Consider the following 23951-nt stretch of genomic DNA (forward strand, 5'->3'; position numbering starts at 1 on the left):
CCCCCTACCGGGGATGTGCCAGCAACCAAGGTGCATGCCCTTGACCGGAATCGAACCTGGGACCCTTCAGTCCACAGGCCGACGCTCTATCCACTGAGCCAAACCGGTTTTGGCATGAAGAAGTAATTCTTTTCTCACTTGTTTTCTCTCCATCCTCTCTTATCAGAGCTGATTCTATTGAGGGCACCAACATAACAAGATGTGCTGAGTTGTTTAGGGAGATTACAAGAGAATTCTATCTTTACTAGTTTCCTAAAGGGAGTCAAATTCAATTTTGATATTTAAAAGTTTGGTAGTTGTGAGCTTCATGTTTTTAAAGAAAAAATATTTTCTGTAGAGCTTTAGTATCTATTTCGCATCCATAAAATTGTATTAAAATTACTTCTTAATTTCCATACGGAGAACATCAAGGATAATGATAATGTCCTAGATTCAAACAGAAGGATAAGTTTTTACTTATTTATTTTTTAATCCTCACCAGAGGATATGTTTTTTAAAACTGATTTTGGAGAGAGAGAGAGAGAGAGAGAGAGAGAGAGAGAGAGAGAGAGAAGAGAGAGCAAGAGAGACAGAAACATGGATGTGAGAAATATCATTTGATTGTCTCCTGTATGTGCCCTGACCAAGGATAAAACCCTCAAACTAGGTTTGTGCCCTGATCAAGAATTGAACCTGCAACCTTTTGGTATATGGTACAACACTTCAACCAACTGAGCCACCCAGCCAGTGCACACATTTTTATTTTAATTACAAAGTTTAATATTTTCTCTTTAAATCTTTGGCCTGAACTGCCAAAGTAAAATGACTATTTTGATCCTGTCTTTTGTAAAAAATCACCCATTTATAGGCACGAGAGATAAAATAACTACTAAGAATAAAATGTTAGCTTCTGTATGATGTTTTCTGCAAAACAGCTAATAAATTATTAAATTGAATGACTAGAGTACTTCCAGAATCATAAAAATGTGCAGTAAAATGATATGCATAAACTCGTCCTAAATTATGACCAAAATTGTGAAGCTTTTAAGAGTGAAGCATCCTGATATTATCTTCCTATCATAAAATACAATAGTATATAATATAGGTAAAAGAACATATAATGAAGCATAATCTAATACTTATAACATATGCATGATTCATAATGTATGAAGAATATAATATTACTCTCTGATATTTATAATCATTCATATATTGTCATTTTTATCTTCTCAAATAAAAGAGATTTGGATTATTTAGCTAAATATGGAAATTACTGCCCCCCAATTTTTTAGTGGAATAAGATAAACCTTTGTAAATATACATGTTTTTCAATTTTAACGTGTTAAATTCACAAATATCAAAATTGCTCAATTTTGAAATAATTTGGTGTATATGTCACATCACTATATGTTCATTATGTATCAAAAGGATGCATGAGACTCTTTGGGGCACCATATTTACACACAGTCACATACAATAGAGGGAATGCTGTTATGTAACATTTAGGGAGAATGCATTGTGCTCCTACATGATAGAGAGGCAGCTGGGCTCTTATATTTTTAGTGGCAAACTGACTGCCACACTAAGTGCCACTACTAATATAAACCCTTGACTCTGTGCTGTCAGATATTGTTCTAATGGCTTCTTGGGGATTTTCTCCCTCTATATTTATGACCATATCATGACGTAGAACTATTACCCTCATTTGATAGAGGAGAAAGCTGAGGCATGTGTTGGTTAAATAATGTATTCAGAAAACTCAGAGGCATGGCTTAACTGGAATCCAAATACAGTTCTGCTTCTGGGACCTAAGCCTTTAGCCATTATGTATGCCATACTATCACTCTGCCACTACACACACACACACATACACAAAATGCATACTCTCATTGTGTGGCTAAATGTTTGTATATTTCACTTCCTGTCTCGATTTTTTTCCCCGTTGGCACAAACTCTATCGTGGATTTTAGTGAATTGCTTTGGAACTCTCTCTCTCTCTCTCTCTCTCTCTATAAATATATATATATATGTGTATATATATATATATATATATATATATATATATATATATAAATTATTTTTGTTAATCTTCATTGGAGAATATTTTTCCATTGATTTTTTAGGGAGAGTGAAAGGGAAGGGGAGACAGAGAGAAAGATCAATGTGAGAGAGACATATTGATTGGTTGCCACCTGCACACACCCTGACAAGGGCCAGGACCCAGCCTGCAACCGAGGTACATGCCCTTTGACTGGAATCAAACCCAGGACCTTTCAGTCCACAGGTTGAAGCTTTATCCACTGAGCCAAATGGCTAGGGCAGAGCTCTATATTCTTTATCCCCATCTTATTCTGGTAGACTTCTTATGGAGGACATTTGAAACTGTTCCTGTTCAGTTTTTTTTGTTTTTTTTTTTTAAATCAGTTGCTGCAACTTACTTAGAGATGCACTGAACTTATCTCCTTAAAGGTAGTTCTCACAGAAGCAGAAAATGCCTGCAAACATTTTATTTTTGAACTTATCTCCTTAAAGGTAGTTCTCACAGAAGCAGAAAATGCCTGCAAACATTTTATTTTTTCTGATGTCTTTTATTTATAGATTCTGTTACAGTGTGTCTCAAATATAACTACAATTCATTGATGACAAACTCAAACTCAAATATGAGCATTCATAGATGTATAAAATTTGTAAAGACTTCTATGTAAACAGCATATTATATTCATGGCTATTCATTTATTTTTGTGAAGCAATTCTTGTTTTCTTCAAGAACATAACATAATAAACCAGAGCTATTTAAGTAAATCAGTGGCCTCTATACATAGGTCCTAAACCCAGGCCAGTTACTTGGTCATACTAACTTAGCTGGCCCTCATTTCATTATGTACTTTCATTAACATTTCTCCAAAAGTTCTATTTAGAACTGCTTTATTTACATAAGCATTTTTCTTAACTCTTTGTAATAAAGCTATTAAAAATTCTATAAAATCATGATGGACATTTTGGGTTGAGATTTAACAACCAGCATTTAAGAATCAGCCCCCAAGTCACTTACGTCTTTTGTAAATGATGTAACAATCAAAAAGGTAAAATGAGATTCTCCCACTTTTATCCAAATTTATATGAATAGATTTGTGTTCAAATATGTTTGCTTCCATTTTATTCTCACTTAAATTTTACAGTGTAACTGCCATTCCACATCATTAGGTGAAATGAGTTCAGTGATATGTAATTTAAATATCAGTATGACAATGCCTTGGGGGAGTGGTGATATTTCATAATCAGAGCCAAACAGTAACCTACATGAATAGTGTACTTTTTCTTCAAGTTTACACTGTACTGAATGATCTCTTACTTTCAATATTGTTCTTAATTGACAAAAAGTCAAAACTAGACATTCCTGGGAAAACATATATATGTACAAAACCCAAGTATTTTTTAAAAATTATAGTTCAGCATGAAATAGGAGAAAGAGCAACTATCATTTTTTGAAATGCTCTGAAGAAACTGTGTTGAGAAATCAGTTGCCAATATTTTTTCTTTTACATAAAAATCAAGACATGTAAAAACATTGAGTAAATCCCACATAAATATGCAAAATGCAGTTGTATTTATACGTGTTTAAAATAATAGGGGTAGACTTACTTCAGATTTAAGGTGATATTAATTTATTAATTTAATGTATTAAAAATCTTACAAATATATTTTGTATGATTCCCTAATTAAATTGTCAAAATGTATTTTTAATAGGCTTAGCAGGTATGTGATGTAATGCTCTACAGAGTCTAGGAAAACACTGCATGGTATCTTTCATATTAAATTGAAAAGTGGCTCAAATAATCAAAGATGAATGATTGAACATAGATATAAAGAATTTTTGGCTCTAAATTTAATTTCATATGTACCTTATGACAAATGTCTACAAGTGATAATCTCTGCCATGGGTATTATAAAATACATCACAATTAAAAAATGTTCTAGATAGGATATTCTGTGGAAATGTCTGTTTCTATCTGATTTTCCCATATCTATGTTTCTTAGTCTCTCATTCTCTACCCATACCTCTTCATCTCTATAGGTATGTTTAAATATTCTTTATTTTTAACTAGCCATAACAACAAAAAATATGTTTAAGTACTGATTACAGAATTATAATTCATGTTCCCTTTTAACTTAAAAAAGCAAATGAATGAAATATCTTCTAGATGTTTGCTTTGAAACTCCCACAAAATCTAAATAAAACTACTTTCTCCTTACGTAACTCAATTTTGCCTACACATGTATAACTCGGTAGGAGAAAGACCTCATATTCCTGAAATGAAATGATGAAAAACTGCATCATGGCCATTCTTTTCAAGCCACTATTAACAAGAATTTCTTAAAAGCTAGATTTATAACCCTTGGTAAGAGGACACCAGCTAAAGTAAAATGAATTATGTGCTCGGTAAGTTATAAGCTCGTGGTACTTTATTGATTGATGTATAATATACCTCATAGTCATGGAATTTTAAGTACAAAGTGACAGCCTCCTCATTTTCAGATGAAAGATTCGCCATCTAAAAGGACTGCTTGTACAAATTAGGAGAGTAAATTAAGTGACAAGAAAGCAAGTTGGCAAGAATCCCAGTCAAATGCTTTTTTGTTCATTCTAAAGTCAATTTTGAGTTGTAAGTTTGATATTATAATTTCCAAGTTTGTCACATATATTTAGGATGGTATAGAGGTGATGGAGTAAATACTGTACTCCAGTCATGTGCAATGGTATTAAATAGCGACCTGCATATCAGGAAGCACTTCAGTGAAGGGAAATAACAATTTTGCTTAGTGCTAAAGAATGACTAAACAATACTGCATGAGACAGCAGAAAAAAATGTGACAAAAGAGATGAAAAGTTGTGTCATTATTGGTATTTTGTGGCAGCGCAGTATAGTGTGAGATTATATAAATAATAGTAAATAAAGCTTTCTTCAGTTGCTTCTTTTTTTAATTATCTTCTTTTTTTTTTCTTTTGAGGGAAGTGATATGTAGTACTTGGAATAATTTTTCATGTTCTTTGATTGTATAAACTAAGAAGGATATAAAAAATACAGGCTATAAAGCACAATACTCTAAAGGTAAATCTTAATTCTGGTTGTTACAGGAGTCAAGATAAATGAAAAGTATTTGTTGAAATGAATAGCCTACACATGTTTTTAATTCCATAGCATTTTATAGGTACATATAAATTGGTTCTGATGCAATATAGAATAAATTTAAGCACCTCAAAATATAGAATGACCTCTGTACATGGATAAAAGTGTTTTGTTCCCTAACACTAACATGTTTTAACTAAACTCTCATTACTAATGTCTATTCCTTCTATCATGGTATTTCATGGCAGAGCCAAGACAAAATACTTTTGTAGATGTCCAATTATAGATATGTACGTGTGTGTGTGTATGCGTGTGTGTGTGTGTGTGTGTGTGTGTGTGTGTGTATTTGCGTGGGAAACATGAATGTTTACAATCCTGTGAAAAGTTGACAAGGCAGATGTAAAGATTTCCTACATGGTCTTGTGATTTATTAAAAGCAAATAAAATTAAATTAACTTTGCTTGCTGTAATCAGTAATCCCTATAGAGTTGCTCTACAATTCTTACACAATCATTTACCAGTGCAAAAATAACCATTTGGTAATGCTGCCCACCTATCTTAAGGAATCAGAGCTAGTGACTGCACTGACTTTGAGAATATTTTGGTAAAAAGTTTTGGCATAGACCTCCTTAAAAGAGTCTTATTGACACAAATAAATCACCTTCACAGGCTGTAAACAGTGTACTAAACATGAAGCTCTATTTTTTGCTTTCCTTGCCATCTTTTCCTTTGTCTTCCTTTTCTGTTTTATCTTTTTCATATTTCTCTTTGTCTGGTTTTGTTACACTATCATATGAAGGTGGAGAGACGGTAGATGGGGTTGCATCTGGTTTTTCTGGATTTGAGTTCTCATTAACTTTATCAAAAACCGTATCTTCTTTACGGGGCAGATCATCATCTCTGTCTCCATCTTTTATGTATATACTTGATATATTTTTGACATTTTGCCTTAAGCGGTGACGTCTGTAAGCACGCTGAATAACAGTAGCAGACACATCCTCTTGTTTTCGTTTTAGTGTAGTTGTGATGGGTTCATAGGACACTTTAGAAGGATTTGCTGACATGAACCGCTCTTCCATCTGTGAACGAAGAGAGTCCATCTCTCCACCTTCACCCAAAACACGTTTTGTAAAAGCAAATAAGATGTCAAGACAATGAATCCGGTCGCCATTGACCATGGGCAGATCCATGGCAATGAGCTGGACTTTGTTTGGTTTTGCTATGAGAAGAGGAGGATCTAGGGCAGCTGCAAAATCAGAGAGTTTTCTATATTCTATAAACTGGGTGGCATCGGGATCAAACTTCTCCCAAACCTTGTAGAACATCTCAAAGTCATCCTCACTAAGAGGTTCAGTACTTTCTTCAGTAGCGACACTGAAGTTCTCCAGGATGACAGCGATGTACATGTTCACCACAACCAGAAATGATATGATGATGTAGCTAACAAAATAGAATATCCCGACAGATGGGCTGCCACAGTCTCCTTCAACTGAACTTCCTGGATGAACTTTTTTAGGGTCACAGTCTGGGGGCCCACTATTAAGAATAGGTGCTAGCAACCCGTCCCAGCCAGCAGAGGTGGTGATCTGGAACAGGCAGATCATGCTGTTGCCAAAGGTTTCAAAGTTGAACATGTCATTAATTCCAGCTTCCTTTTTAACATAAGCAAAGCTGGACATTCCAAAGATGGCGTAGATGAACATGACCAGGAAGAGCAGGAGGCCGATGTTAAACAACGCAGGGAGGGACATCATCAGAGCAAAGAGCAGCGTGCGGATCCCCTTGGCCCCTTTGATCAGACGTAGGATCCGGCCAATCCTGGCAAGACGGATCACTCGGAACAGGGTAGGGGACACAAAATATTTTTCTATCAGCTCAGCCAGAAACATACCTGGTGAGGAGGGAAAGAATAAAAAGAAAATATTTAAATTTCCATGCTATAGAAAATCTAGACTCTAAATAGTTTTATCTGCCAGCCTATCTCTTAAAATTTCAGGACTGTCATTTTATTGAAAAAAATTTCATAGCAATTAGAGTATTAAGCAATACCATAAGAAAATGCTTAGTCTTACTACTGTAACATTTTCCCTCCTTCACTAAGTTTATGGGCATTGAAATTTTTCCCTCCACAATAATTTTCTTAATTATAAGAATAATGCCTACTCATGTAGAAAATTCAAGCAATACAGTAAATGCTAAAAAGGAAATGTAAATCACCTGAAACATCACCAACCATAACTATTGTTAATATTTTGTTGAATATCACTCCACAGTTTTCTATGCAAGCACACACACATACATACACACATGAATGTAATCATGTTACACATAAGCATTTTTTTTGTAATCTATTTTAGTCACTTCACATCATGAAAATATTTCCATTCAAATGACAAATAAGTAATTTCTTTTTTTTCTTTATTATTTAAAGTATTACATATGTCTCTATTATCCCCCATCGGCCCCTCCCTGGCCACTCCCACCCCCACCACTCCCACCCCCTAGGACATGCTCCCACCTCCCCATGGTCCATGTCCATTGGTTATGCTTATATGTGTGCAAAACAGTCCTTTGGTTGATCTCTTACCACCCCACCCCCTCGCCTTCCCTCTGAGGTTTGATAGTCTGTTCAATGCTTCTCTTAAGTAATTTGTTATAGTTGTAAAATGCCCTGTCAAAATAACCACATAGTGAAGAATTTTATGTTGTTTCCAATTTATGATATCCTCAATCCCTTCCTAAAATTTATAATTAAAAAATAAATGCAATCCTAAAATACTGGGCAGGACATGTACAGGTAATGAATGAGCAGAAGAATATAAAAATAGTGATGATAATGAAAAGGGAAGGAAGTATAAAATCATGTACTGACATTCATAAACATGACTGGGGTTGGTAGAGAAATGATCATGTTTTGTAGACTTGCCAAATATTAAAGCCATAAGAAATGAAGATGACATTTCTTGAGACCTTAACTTTACTTTGACCTCTGGAAGAATTTTCATGAAGAGTCACCAATAACCTAGCTATTAACATTATCATTCATCAAAGGGCAGTTCTCAGAAATGCTAAAACTGGAAATAATTGCAGACTCTGCGATGGTCTTCTCTGATATAACTACATATAGAAGCAATTGCTACAATTGTGAAGGGTAATCTTGGAGATCAAATACTGGATCAAGTGGTATTATGTGCTCCCAACAAATAGAAAACTTGAGGCTTTGAGGCCTGCAGTGAGAACTCAGAAATTCTGACACGAAGGCATTTGCTTTGTAAAGTTTTTTTTTTTTTTTTAAGGTTCCTTCATTCTTTCATTTAACTTACTCAAAAGTAAATTTATATTCAAGAATTCAGGACCTGCTCTGAGCATGTGTGAGTTTAGTTCCATTCAATATAAAAACCTGGTTAATAAATGCACTTACCTACAATGGAGATAATCACAATCACAAAATCAAAAATGTTCCATCCTACTGTGAAGTAGTAGTGTCTGAGGGAGATCAGTTTCAGCACACATTCTCCAGTAAAGAGGATAATGAAGACCACATTTATCCAATAGAGGACATTAGTCGTGTATGGGGTTTGTCCCTCTTTTTCTACCATCATGGTTACCATGTTGAGGCAGATAAGAACCATAATGCTGATATCAAAAACTTGGTTTGTTACTAGGTCAAATATACATCCTTGGAATTTGTTCTGCAAATAAACAGGAATAATATGGAATATAGAGTAAACTTAGCAAGTAGTATCCACTAATCATTACATTAGTAAAACATTTAAAAAAAAAAGATATCAGTCTTCAAAACGTGCATAAATTATCCCTGGTCAAAGTTTTGTGCTTTCTACAAGAAATATTATTAATGGGTTAAATCAAAGTCAGAGTAAATGAAACATTTTGTTGTTGTTTTTCAATATATCAGACTGATATTCAGTTAGCCTTGTATACTTACACTAGAGGCCTGGTGCACGATATTCATGCACGGGGGTGGGGGGTGTCCCTCAGCCCAGCCTGAACCCTCTCCAATCTGGGACCCCTTGAGGGCAGTTTGACATCCCTCTCACAATCCAGGACTGCAGGCTCCCAACTGCCCTTCCCTGCAGGCCTGGTCCCCCACAACTGACCTCCTCTGCAGGCCTTGTTCCCCCCCAACTGCCCTCCCCTGCAGGCCTGGTCCCCCCAACTGCCATTCCCTGCAGGCCTGGTCCCCCTCAACTGCTCTCTCCTGCTGGCCTGGTCCCCCCCAACTGCCCTCCCCTGATGGCCTGGTCTCCCCCAACTGCCCTCCCTTCTGGCCTGGTCACCCCTAACTTCCCACAACTGCCCTCCCCTGCAGGCCATCTTGTGGCAACCTTCTTGTGTCCACAAGGGACAGCCATCTTTGACCACATGGGGGGGGGCCATCTTGTGTCTTAGAGTGATGGTCAATTTGCATATTACTCTTTTATTAGATAGGATTGGCTGTTAAGTATATCCACCCTAGTATGTTATATTCAATCTAAAGTACATTCATTTTCATATTCTACAGGCCACTGCAGGAATAAGTTGTGTAGCTATGATAAAAGTAAATGCATATGTAATTATTTTTCATTTTTATAGAAAAATTAAAAAATAAGAAGGAATATTAAGATACAGTGCTTAACCCTCTCACATCTCAGCTCAGCCTCTAGAAATCAACTACCTAGGTTTAGTTCTCAAACTCCAGCCCTCCCTAATTGTTTGGCCTCTTCTGTGCCTATTTTGGAGTCCATAAAATGGGATAATAATAATAATTTCCACCTCATAAGAGTTATTGTAGGAATTAAATGAGTTAAAATATGTAGAGTTCTTAGAACAGTGCCTAGCTCATAGTAAGAGCTACAGAATTATTACTGCTATTTAGAGACTAAAATACAGACTGGGAGATGTGGATCTGGCTAACATAATAAAATACATTTGTTAAGCACTCAAAAAAAAAGATACAGTGCTTAAAATACATATATTAAGTTTTATAAGGACTTTTGTTCAAAACAGCAATTTTGTTCCAATTTTTTTCAAAATTAATTCTAATCATTTATGCTTAAGAAAAAGTTGTATATTAAAATTGAATAGAAAATAATTTGAAAATTTACATTATATACACACACACACACACACACACACACACACACACACACACACACATATATTTTTTTTACCCCTGGCCGAGGTATTGGCTTTTGTGGTTTCTTAGATCCAAGCTTTTTCATTGCATTATAATATTTCTTCTGTTCTTCTGTCATAAAGATGTCTTGACCTCCAAGGTAAAAAAATAAAAATAAAGAAGTCTAGTTAAAACCAGAATCATTGTCTAGATTTTTCCTCAGATTATTAAGACAGGTTGAAAATGTATTAATATAGAAATGAAATGCATTTTATTATGTGCAATGTGGCTATACATAAAACCTGTCTTAAAGGATTACCTAGGTATAGGCACATGACTCTCCATACTTAATATAATGTACATATATAAAGTATATGTATTACATGTAATAATTATTTAGTTCTGAAATCCTTAATTAACTTGTAGGATCCTTGAGTTAAAGATGATCTAGTTATGGTTTCTCTTTAGATTTTTCGGGTTAGAGAATATTCAGCTTTCTATTATATTATATCTTAAAAGATTTATCAAATGCCTATATAAAAACCAGACTCCCCTTTCTGTCCTAGAGTGTTCTAATTCACCTTTCCCCTCTAGTTGATATGCAGTCTTTATGTAATTTTAGTATTCATTTGATCTATTGACAGTAGGCATGAGAGAGAGCCTTCATACCAATGTCAAGAGAAGCCTAGATCCTTTGTTGCATACTGATAGGGGCTGAATATCATAGCATATCAAGAATTTACCAAGAAAAGCTAGGAAAACACTGGGAAGAGAATTCTGAATTAGAAGAAAAAGTCAAAGTACAGATTTTATATTTTTTTGATGATGCATACCCTAGTTGGCAACATAATGAAGGATGGGAGAAAACTAAGAGATTATAAAATGTTCCAATAGTTAAACCAGAAATCTCCAGGGATGCCTCACTAGCAATATTCAATACATCTTAATTTCCAATACATGTATCATATCTTCTGCTATAATATAAACTTGAGCTCAGGAGCCATATCTTATGTTGTTTTTCCTCAAGCACCAGCCCAAGACATACCACACGAACAGTGGCTCAGAACGGAATGAAGTAACATTTGTGAAATGTGTTTTCAATAAATAATTAGTGCATTATTTTTTTCTTAATTATTCAATCCTCTACAGGGAACATTGAAAAAACAGAATAGTTGCCCTATTGTTTAAAAATAATTCTGACTTAGAAGATTATTTTCTGTGCAGAGATAAATGAGATTAAATATATCTATAACTGTACACTGGCCAATTGTTTAAAAAATAAATGAAGTTCTAATGAAGATAATTACTAATTGATATAAAATTAAATTTCACATTATATATTTTTTGGAAAATAGTTGTTCCTATTTTTCAGTGCAATGAAAGAAACTTAAAATACTTATCTTTTTTTTCTGTTGGTTGAAATTATCTATGATGACACCAATGAACAAGTTCAAAGTGAAGAATGACCCAAAGATGATAAAGATGACAAAATAAATATACATGTAGAGGTTGGATTCATATACGGGTTGCTTGTCAACCTACAAAATTAGAAGTAATTAACAAAAGTTAGTATGTTGACAATACATTCATCACTTTCCTTTTTCACATGGTTTCATAAGGTAATCCAAACAATGTTATTCTAGTGAGTTAGCTTTTTCAGGAGCCATATTAGTGATGTTCAACAAAATCATTCTTAAAAATTTTCCAACATTAAGTATTTATTACATGCTTACTAAATACATGAATATAACCTTGAAATGACTACAAAGGGATTAACCATATAAAGTACTTGTTCTCACATTGGTAGGACAATTTAGTAACAAAATGACCTAAAACAGTGGTCAGCAAACTGTGGCTCGCAAGCCACATGTGGCTCTTTGGCCCCTTGAGTGTGGCTCTTCCACAAAATACCACGGACTGGGGGAGTCTATTTTGAAGAAGTGGCGTTAGAAGTAGTTTAAGTTTAAAAAATTTGGCTCTCAAAAGAAATTTCAATCGTTGTACTGTTGATATTTGGCTCTGTTGACTAATGAGTTTGCCGACCACTGACCTAAAATATGTTTTTTATTTCCTAGAAAAAACTGTAGAAGAGATGATACCATATTTATTATATAAATTTTATTTTATTTTTGTTTACATTTCATTACAGAAATGACTTCACTGGATTTAGCTTTCTTAGTGTGGAAGTTATTTTATATAAATGCTTCCATGGCACTTTAAGGCTACCAGACCGCTGTACCAATTTTTTGGTAATTTACGAATCTGCCGCTATACTGCTTTACCTAATTTTCTGTACTTTGCCTAGTACCTATTTTCTACAATGTCTCCAAGTTCCATCTTATTCTAATCACTTGTTTGCATGTAACTAACATTTTTCTATATCATGTTGATTTTTTTCTCTTTAATGCTCAGGAGCCCAGGTATAGGGGACAGTTAGGTTCAGAGCCTCAGGTCTGGTAGGGTTAAAATATAAAATTGGCCTGGCTGGTGTTGCTCAATGGTTGGCATCATTTGATTCCAGTCAGGGCACATGCCTAGGTTGCAGCTTGATCTCCAGTAGGGGACATGCAGGAGACAGCTGATCAATGATTCTCTGTCATCATTTATGTTTCTATCTCTTTCCCCTTCTCCTTTCCTCTCTCTGAAATGAATTAAAAATATTTTAAATATAAAAATAAAAACTATCAATAAAATACGTTATTTCATTTTTATTTTGATAAACTTTATTTACCGAGCACTTATTATTTTCAGGCTGTGTTAAGTGCTCTACTTGCATTTTCTTGTTGGATCCGCATGAGGTAGGCACTGAATTATTATTCCATTTGAATTATATCGTCAATAAACACACTCAAAGAGGGAATTTGTTCAGATTCAGTTGCACAGCTTGCACGATATGGTAGAGCCAGAGTTTGAATCAAGGTCTGTCTCCAATGCTGCATACCTAATCACTAGGCTACTATTAGGTGGAAGTTTTTCAGTTTGTGTGTACACACCAAGGACTGACTCCTTGTTGCCACTGTTTGAAAATGGCTAAACTAAACTAAGGAGCTTTTTAAACTTGTAGATTTTAGTTTAATGTTGACCAATACTTACATTAACAGAATCAACAGCTGCATACATAATATCCATCCATCCCTTAAATGTTGCCTGCAAATATAACATTTGTAGAATCTGAATTAGAAGCTCACACTTTTAAGCAGCAACACATGAGTTTAGTCCATTAAATGTTACATGCATTAAGTAATATCAAATCACTAAGTTTTGCTGTATTTCAAAATACCAATTTAATATAAAGGTGCTATGTCAAGAAAAAAAAGGGACATATTCTGGGGTCGTATTCTAAATCTTAGTCCTAGTCAGTTATTTCCAGGCTGTTACAATTCCTGAAAATTTTGCACATGATTTTTATTTTTCCAGAGGTAGAGGATAATTATATAAAAAAGGCAGGAAAAAATTTATCTCCATTTCTTAAGGATGCTCTGTGCTAATGAGAAGTCCCTCTCATTCCCATGTAGTGCAAAACTAGCAATCCAGAAAAATGACTATTCATTTTGGAGCAATATTCAGATGGTGCAATGGCGAGGGGTCAAATGACCCCAACAAGTCATTTGTATAGGCAATTGTTCTAGTTGACACCAAGTCTCTTTTTAAAGTCACAAAGTACTTTATCTTTAACTTCTAGTTAGCAGATTATTTTAAATAATGACTTCTGTCAGTGTCCACTACAATATCAAGCATTCATGAAAGGGGTCACTTACAACTTGAAGCAAAGACAGGTAACCAAGTCCAACATTATCAAAGTTCACCTTCAGGTTCTTCCATCGCACATTTTGACTAACATTCATCAGTGCAAAACACTCGGATTTATTTTGAACTTTGCTTGTAGGAAACCGTAACCCATCTGTGGTGTTAATACACTCATAGAATTTGCCCGCAAACAAATTTACTCCCATGATGCTAAATATTAGCCAGAATATAAGACATACAAGTAGCACATTCATGATGGAAGGAATTGCACCTATGAGCGCATTCACGACCACCTGGTATTCAAAGAAAGAAAAGAATGATTAGAATTCATAAAAATGTTAAATGGTCAACATTAATGAAACAAAGTGCAGAATTAATGAAATTAGAAAAGCCACCCTTAAATGTTTAAGACATCAAATCAAGCAATCAACATATGTTAATTGAATGCCTACTATGTGCTCAGCAGTATGCCAAGCAAAGCAAAACAAGACAAGAGACCTGTGATAAACATGTTTAGAAAAATACATGATGGACACACAGTGAAACTATAACAATAAAAAACAAAATAACTAAAATGCCATGAAAGCTTAAATAAACAAAACGAATAAATAAAAAATAATAAACCAAAACCTGATACATGTAAGGTGAAGTCGTAAAATCTGCATACTCTAGAAAAAAAGAAATTTATAAACATAAATCATAAAAAAATAAGTAAAATGTACGGTTAAAAGCTTATAGTCCTAGAATTACCAGTACTAAAATTCTCCCATATAGACAAATTGGTGGTATGTATTAGCTGGAGTTAAGATTAAGAATCATTTAATGGTATTGAACCCTTTAGATTTAATTGATTCTGCTAGTGTGTGATATGTGAATTCAGTGAAGACCTTGGGACCCTCTGTTTCCTTGTCTGCAAAACGAGAGCAATCTTTTCAAATGTACTATCCCAACTCCAAAAATACTTTATGTAGGTCCTTGGCTAACTATAGATAGTGCTGGGCCTCATTTAAAGCAGAAAAGAAGTGCAATTTATCTTCAATACTTTATTTCTGCTTTTAAGCATTTCCATTGCTATTGATCACCAGTGCCTCTTGCCCCTCCAGTTTTCCTGCATGGCGACCATTGCAGCATTTATCCCTCTCCAGATGTTCTTAATTACCCAGTCCTTCAAACCTTCCTGTCTTCTGATACTTCAGCTCTAGTCCAAATTTGGGTGCAAATGTGTAAAAGTCTAATTTGTTAAGCATTGTGCTCCCCCTTTTTTTTTTTTTTGCAATATATCAAGGAAGCTTTTAAGTCATCTTTAACTGGTGAAACATTAAGGGTCTCTGATTACCTTTGAGATTGTCTAGAGCAGGGGTTAGCAAACATTTTCTTAAATATTTTTAGGCTTTGAGGGTGATACGATCTTTATTGCAACTCTTCAATCCTGCCACTGTAGTAAGAGTATACACAAATGAGCATGACTGAAATCCAGTAACAATGGTGGGCTTTGGTATGTTGACCCCTGGTCCAGAACAATAGTTATTATCCTGGGGCCGATGGACCCATAGAGATTCTATGTGGGCATGAAAGCCTATTTAAAAACATGTGGTTTGCTTTCTTTACGGAGAGATGATTCATACTTTCATGAGATTCATACAGTATACAAAAGTTAGGAGGAACAGGATGAGAGAATAAAGTTCAAAGTGGCCAACGCTTTTTCAAGCCTACTTTTTCATCCTCTTTTCTTGCTAACCTCCCCTCTGTGCTTATCAGCGAGGCACACTGATCCTTCTAGACGTTGCTCACATGTGCCTTGCACACTGGACTTTGTGCTTCTCTGCCATGTAGCATCTCTGCCTGGAATGCCGACCCGCCTGTGTCTTGGGGCCCCCTCTCTTAATCATGGCCCAATGTCACCTCCTGGCAAAGCTTTCCCAGATGTCCTTGGGCAGCTACACCCAACCCTATGTTCCTGTGGCACTATATGATTACTATTTCATGGCAGATGTCAAAGAAGAAATACTGTTCCCCTATCTGTCTCTCCATGACCATTGTCCCTACTCAGTCAAACCTCAAGATTACAAAATGCTGCAAATCATTATTTACTTTATTTTTCAAAATGACACACAGCATGAAGAAACATCTCCTTTTTAACATGGCTAATAAATGTGACTAAATAGACATGTTTTCCCTTCCATATATATTAAACTATTCACTTGTATTATAGACTAGAGGCCTAATGCACGAAATTTGTGCAAGGGGCATGGCCCCTGCTGCCACGGCGGCCGCCTCTGCCTTGGCCCCTGCCCCTGCGACTTTGTCCAGAAGGTCATCCAGGAGGACGTCTGGAAGGACGTCTGGTCTAATTAGCATATTATGCTTTTATTATTATAGATAAAGAACAAAGCAAACAGGGTAAAATAATGGGCTGGCTTAATCACTGAGGGAAGTAAGTTTGTAGAGGAAAGTATATTATTTGTTCATAAAACTCAGTATAACGTCTGTTCAAGTTCAGGGATCCATCTTAAGTTCTGGATAAATTGTAGCATTCTGCTAATGCTCAAAAAAGGGAGGTAATATCAATGAATTCAACACCATCTTTCTGTATACAATGTAACTTGTAATTTTTCAATTCTCATATGAGAAAAAGTACTTCAATTTTATTTATGAAGCTTATTTTATATAATCAGGACCTCTCATATACCTGGATCCATCATACACTGGGTTCATTAAGCAGCAGAGGTGACAGTCATAGTGTAGCGGGAATAATAATGAAGATTTGCTAGTCTAAACAATTGCTAATATTCACCAGAGGCTTCAGATTTCTGAGCCCCACCCCAGAGTTTCTGATTCAGTTGGGTCTGGGGTGGAGCCTGGGAATTTGTATTTCTAATCAGTTCTGATGATGCTGATAGCTGGTCAGTAGAGCACATTCAGGGAAGCAGTGAGCTAGACTGATTTGCATGTTAAATTGCTCTGAGACTATAGGAAGAGAGGAAGTCTAATAAACAAATAAGTACATTATAATGAGGATTATATGTATCTGAACATAGAGAAAGGATGCCTAATTATGCCTGGTGGTGGACAGACAGGGCACATTTTTAATTGAGGCTTAAGAATAGGTAGGTGTTTATCTGCTACATTGATGAATGAGGGTTGATTCCTGGCCAAGAGAACAGAGGCTTGAGAAAACAGGTATAAATCTAGAAAAGAAGAAAATGAGGAGAGCAACAACAGATATGGATATAGACTCATTAGAAAAACTAAGGCCATTGTCCTCCATGTATTTTAGAAAGAATTTGCTGGTTTACTACAGCCCTTAAAACTAGGTTGCTGGGAGTCATCATTTATCTCACCTTGTCTTTGCAAAATGAATCTCTTTTCTGGTGCTATGCAGCCTCGTGCAAATTATGGAAACTCTCAGAGCTTTAGTTTTCTCAGATATAGTTTGGAGACAATTATACTTTTATTGAAATTTTTATTTTTAAGGATGAAATTAAAAGTGATGGCAGATGCTACTTCACTTCCTTTGTTTTTTCTTATGCCCCCATACCCAAGGTAGTTCTTTACAAAATATTATTTGAGCACCTGATATAGGCAAGTCCTTGATGACTTGCATATGAGAGATATTTTCAGGACTAACAGTGTTCCCTTCATTTGATCTTCTAGCATAGGGAAGATTTCTATTTTAGAAGGGAAAAGCTACTTATTTGGATCATCACCTAACAATATCTGATTTACTCTTTGTTAAACATATGCACTAAACAACTGAGTGTATATGCACATGCACACACACTTATATACATAAATAGTTCATATATATACACATATATATGCATGTGTAAATAGAAACAGTCTACAAATTCTACATATTAATTTTTCACATTTTATACTCCATTTATAAAATAAGAATATTATAAAAGTATAAACAAATTATGTTAGAAAGTTTAGTATTTTCTTACCCTCATTCCTTCAAATCTAGATAAAGCTCTTAGAGGTCTTAAAGCTCTAAGTGTCCGAAGGGATTTAATGGGGGTGAGGTCTGAGTAGTCAAGAGTGTTTGCAACTAAAGTAACCAAAGAAACCTGCAAAACAATTTTTTCATTATTATTTCAATGAAATAATTATGAACAATCACTAAGAGAAGCTCAACAAGAACAACATGATTTAATATATCAAGTTAACTAGTCATTGCCTTAAAATATGGGTAAGAGGAATGCTTTGCAAGGAAATAGATGGAAAAGAAAGTTAACTAAAATAAAATGAAACAATAGAAGGAAAGTAAGTTATTTCCTATATCTGAAAAAAATCATATGTACCTTTCACACTTTGATAGTCAGTGGAAATGTACTTTTGCATATTAATGCTGAACATTTAATGAGAGCAGCTATCAAAATTTCAATTGAAATAAAACCCAGGACATAACAAAAGCTAAGTCATAAGAGCATATGGAATTAACTCAACTACATCTAAACTTTAGTATAAACCTTATATAAAAGCAATGTAAAGAATCATGATTTCACAATGGGGTATTATATTGAATATAATAGTGAAAATTATTGAGAAAACTACAGTATAGTCTGTAACTGAGAATATATATATCCTATATAATAAAAGCCTAATATGCTAAGTGTCTGGTTGTCTGGTCATCCTTTCAACCAATTAAAGCATAATAGCCAAATGATATGCTAAGGCGGCTCAACTGCTCACTATGACGTGCACTGACCACCAGGGAACAGTTGACCAGTCGCTACAATGTGCACTGACCACTAGAGGGTATATGTTCAATGCAGTAGCTTCCCCCAGCCCACAGGCCCCAGGCCAGCCAAGGCAGGTGCCAGCAGAAGCCCCCCCAGCCACCCGATCGCCCTGCTGGTCGCCCCACGGATTGGCCCTGATCGCCAGCCAGGCCTAGGGACTCTGCCTGTGCATGAATTTCATGCACCAGGCCTCTAGTATATATATCCATTTACCTAACTATGCATATATATAGGCCCGGTGCATGAAATTTGTGCATGCACGAATACACACAATATATATATATATATATATATATATATATATGCTCATACTGATGAATAATGTTCAATTAAGTCAAATAATCAAAAAGCCTGCAGAAATCAAATAAGTCCATTCTCTGAATATCAAATCAGATCAGTGGTTCAGAAGCCTGAATATGCACCAGAATCATCTGGAGGGCTCGTTACAACAGTATGCTGGGTCCCAACACCAGAATGTCTGATTCAGTAGATATTAGGTGGGTTCTGAGAATTGTATCTCTAATAAGCTACCACCTACAGTATATGTGCCAATGATGTTGGTTCAAGAATCACACTTGGAGAAAAACTAGACTAGATAAATTGCTTAATCTTTGAGAAATTAAAAAAAAAATCTCAGTCCTCTCTCAAATCTACATTCCTAGATTTTCATCTCTACCAGCAAGAATATTGTGTACAACTTTGCTTCCATGTTACAGTATAGAAACATTTCATATCAAATATATGTGTTAATATGTTATATACTTACATATATACTTATTTACTGTTTTTCAAAATATTAAATAATATTTCAAATCAAAGCTACATATCTCCCCAAGTTCTGCTTATTACATAACCCTTCATATCACCACTTCATATTTTCAAACACAAAAAAGTAATTTGTTATTATAGCTATATTTATTTCTTAGTTTAAAAGAAATGCAACTCTACTTGTAAACTTTTATTTCCTAAGTGTAGTGATAAAAATAACATATTTATAGTAACATTTTAAAGGTTTTTGAATCTCTTAAATATTTTAAAATAACTTTTAAAAGAACTATCATAGTTACAGGTTAAGAGAAAAGAAATAAACTAAATTTCTTATATCATTTTTTTCTTATTTTGGTTAGCCTTTCTTTAAAACTATTACAAAAGCATCCTAGGCAGTAACTAGGTAACATATACATAAAAGGCGAATATAAAAACAAGCAATATGAAGTCATTAATATAAGGCATCAAAAACCCATAGGAAGCCCAAGAGGACATATGAGGTGTTATGTATACCTTGGGAAAATTATTTTGCACATCACCTATATAGAAAATAAATAATTGTTATTACTTTTAATATTTTATATATTGAGCTATTAGAAAGGCAAGAGTTTACTGAGGTTTAGATAACAGTTGAGAAACTGAACTTTAGAGTAGATATGATTAGTTTTGGCTTAATTTTGCAGTCAGGTTTTGTTGTTTATAGTTATGCTTACATATAATTTTGATATCTATGAATAATGTTGTATTGATTTACCCTTTCTGAAAAGTTTCATAATGCAAACTCTTGGTTAAATGTTAGAGCACTTGATACTCGAAAAAGTTGCATGTTGTCTTCTAATTCCAGACATCAGATGAGGAAAAAAAATTCTCTAAAAACTATGACTTATTTCTAGAATCTTTCTTCCTAACAACAAAGACTAGATTTTGGAAAATCTAGAAGAATTAGTAAAAGAATGAAGAAGACAATTCATTCTGAGAAAAATAAAATTAGGAGCTTGAGGTCATAGCTTAATTTAAGGAAGCCTTTTAAAATAATATACAATATCATATAACAATTACATTATTTTATATAATTAAATTATATCAAGAAAATATAAACTAAAATAATTAGAGTACACTAAATAAGAATGACTTGACAATAATGGGGTTGTACCATTTAATTTCTATGTGAGATGCCTTGATCTCACAAGCTATTTTAGGATCTGTTTCCTGACTATTTCAAGATGATGACTAAAAAATATTTTTGCTTTATTAAAAATAATACATAAACTGAAGCATTCTGATGTATTTTCTTTCATCCAAGTACTCAACAGTTCTCTGAATTTGTTATTTGTAATTATTAACACCAATTCTCTGCTCCAGCAACACTCTAGAGATGAACGGTAAGTTGGGTGTTTGAATGGGGATAAGAGCTGTGACTAATTTTGGTTTTCCCTATTATTGTCATTAAGATACATACTTTGAAATTCCACACCCTCACTTCTCCCTAACATTGGAGTTATTTGCTTTAGTACTACCATTTTTATATAACTTTTAGCTAACAAAGACAACTTGATGTACCCATCACCTTATTTTCTAACTTTATATAGTAAAAAAAATCAATATTTTATCTTTTTAACCTGTGTTTCTGCCCTTTTCCATTCCCACCCCTTACTTTCCAATTGTTCATTCTATTCATAGTCTCAACAGGAATGATATCCAAATCACATCTTCTCTGATTGCAAAAAACACATGCAAGAGTAAATTATGTTAAAATGGGAGAGAAAAGAATTTACATTTGTTGAAAAGTTTCTCTTTTATTATTCCTCACAGACATCTACTGGCTACATTAATATTTCTAAAAGCATAAACCTATAGACAGAAAATACAAAAAGCTAACCAAAATTATAATATACAACATTAGTGAAGGCTTAGCAGAACACTTAATCATCACACGAAATCCTCTTTGAAATTTCACTCAAAGTACCTACATCAACAATTAGGAAATCCAACCAACACCAGGCATTGGTGAAATACGTTTTATAACCATATGCTACCCATTTTAGAAGCATTTCCAGAATGAAGACGTAAGTGAATATCTTGTCAGCATAGTCCAGGATAGTCTTAATGGTCTTTTTCTTTTCAATATATATATCTTCAAAAGCCTGTGGAAATAATATTCAAATTTCAATTCATTTCCAACTGAAAGCTTATTATTCATAATAAAAATGAGAAATAAAATTTTAATGAAGAAAACCACTGAAATATAATACTATTATGAGTCAACTGAGTTTCTTCTGATTTTACAGCTATTGTGTGACACCAATTTCTAGACTTCTCACCACCAGTGCATGCCACTGGTCACCAGAGGTCATGAGAAGAGAAAGAGGGCACAAAGGAATGAAATTATTTAGAATATTCTGAAAAGAACCAGATCTCTGGCACTTGCAGAGACTTCCACCTCATCTGATTCCTCTGTTATCTCTCTTCAAATTGGATAAGACAAAATAATTTAAGACATGTTTCCAGGATCAGCCACTCTGCTATGTCTTTCTCTCCCGGCACTCTCCTATACCAGTAGGATTTGGAGCCTCTCCTTTAGGTCTTACATGCTTGTGCATCCCCAGGAACACAGCAGGAAGTGCAGAAGGGCTTGCTAAATGAACATGTGCAGGGGCTTAGTATGACTATAGAACATAGAGGTTGATTTCTTCTTTGAATTTTGCACAATATTTTATCATTCATTAAAAGCTTCAGTTCTATGAATCACTCTTATATTCATTCCATGAACATGGCACCCGTAACACTCTCCCAGTAACAAGCCACAGCCACAAGTTCCTTGGGAAATAATCTGAATAAACTTGAAGAGCTGAGCTCACTGAAGACATTGAAAATGATTGCTGACTTAAACAGGTCTACAGTAAGAATTATCTCTTTCAAGTTTAAACAATATTTACCATGGTGAAGAAAATTAAAGCAAAAGGGCCTGTATCCTCAGTGATTAACATAATACTATCTGTCCATAAGCCTGGCCTTGGGCCATTCTTATTCTTCTTATTCCAAATTCACCTATCAATACCCTAAAAATGATCCCAAGCACTTTGTGCAAACTGTTGGTATGAATATTGAAGGAAACAGAGAAGTTGGGACGGAGAGAATGGTCAGATTACTAAGATGCTAAAAGAGGGTTCTAGCAGCTGGCAGAGGTTCTGAAAGTCAGTGGAATTAAAGTGCAGGGGAGACTTGCAGCCCTCGGGACTTTTCTGCCTCCCTTCTCCAAGTTCTGGAGGAGGCGGGCCAGCTACTCAGACAGGAACTAAGGCGGGAGATCGGGAAGGGGCTTGGTCACGAAGAAGAGTGCCGTTCCTGGACCTGGGGTGCAGAGCAGGACCAGCAGATGCTGAAAGCCAAATACTCTGCCTGAGCACACCCTGCTCTGGCCAGTCCCAGAGCCTGGAATGGGGCTCCTAGCTTCTAGGACTAATTTTGTGGATGTGAGAGCCAGGGGACAAGCAGGGCCTTACATGAGCTCTATCTGACTTGGGGTGTGGGCTTTACTACTACTCATTTCAGTTACCACTTACTCGCCTATCTGGTGTGCACTCCCCTTCCTGAGGAGCCACAGCATAGTAAAAAGGTACAGTGGCTTTGACTTTGACCTTAGTTAAGTTATGGCTCTATCATTTACTAGCTCTGAGACATCAAGCAACTGTTAACACTCTGTACCTAGCTTCCTCAATGCTAAAATAAGCAAAATACCATAATCTCACAGGATTGTTTGAAAATTAAAGGAGAAAACCCTATTTAAAGGTCTTGAAATACAATAAATATGTACTAAATTAGAGTTACCACTTTTTATTTATTTTATAGATAAGTGTTTTTAAAATCTAGCTCAATTGGCAAATTCCCTGAGCAAAAACACCAGCTTCTTGAAATATTTTTCCCTTTTCTTCTTCCTATGACTCACTTGAATTTTAGTTTTGAGAGTGCCCCTTCCCCAAAAATGGTATCTTCCTTTTTAGACATTTTGAACAAGGCATTACTCTAAGCTTTTCTATAATTTTTTGTAATCTCCTAGTTATATATGTGACTCAGCATGGGATAAACTTCCTTAGTCATTAGGAATACAAGATAATGTAGACACTGTCAAGACTCCTGCTTGCATTCCACCTGATAAGTGAAGTAGCAGTTTCGTATTCATCTCCTGTTTTTGAGAGAGGAGAATTGTTAGGAGAGGCAATTTACTGTGAGCCCTAAACGTCCCTGCGTGTTCCTGTTGGGTGTGCCAAGAATGCAAGGCTGGATTACTCTTGATCCAGGCCATTTCTCAAGGTTGTTTTTACAACAAGCAACCTTGAGAGTTGAGGTGGTGTCACCCTCGGGGACCAAGAGCCAGGTTGCTTACTGCTTGCTATAAGAGGATGGGTTCCCTAAGCTCAGTGCTCATCAGCTGTGATGCTAACCCACTGAGTGTGCCATGTACAGTTA

General features: G+C 35.1%; 1 protein-coding gene across 1 annotated transcript in view; it reads right to left on the reverse strand.

Moving 5' to 3' along the window:
* Positions 1-5071: 5071 nt before the first annotated feature.
* SCN9A (sodium voltage-gated channel alpha subunit 9) overlaps positions 5072-23951 on the reverse strand; it is a 126121-nt gene continuing 107241 nt past the window's right edge. The window contains exons 20-27 of the mRNA XM_054722948.1: positions 21455-21628; positions 17919-18041; positions 13983-14264; positions 13318-13371; positions 11621-11762; positions 10280-10377; positions 8530-8800; positions 5072-6999 (exon numbers count right to left, since the gene is read on the reverse strand). Of these exons, the coding sequence (XP_054578923.1) occupies positions 5807-6999; positions 8530-8800; positions 10280-10377; positions 11621-11762; positions 13318-13371; positions 13983-14264; positions 17919-18041; positions 21455-21628 (2337 nt within the window). The 3' untranslated portion in view covers positions 5072-5806. The remainder of the gene's footprint in view (positions 7000-8529; positions 8801-10279; positions 10378-11620; positions 11763-13317; positions 13372-13982; positions 14265-17918; positions 18042-21454; positions 21629-23951) is intronic.

This window comes from Eptesicus fuscus, chromosome 11, assembly GCF_027574615.1.
Source record: "Eptesicus fuscus isolate TK198812 chromosome 11, DD_ASM_mEF_20220401, whole genome shotgun sequence".
Taxonomy (NCBI): domain Eukaryota; kingdom Metazoa; phylum Chordata; class Mammalia; order Chiroptera; family Vespertilionidae; genus Eptesicus; species Eptesicus fuscus.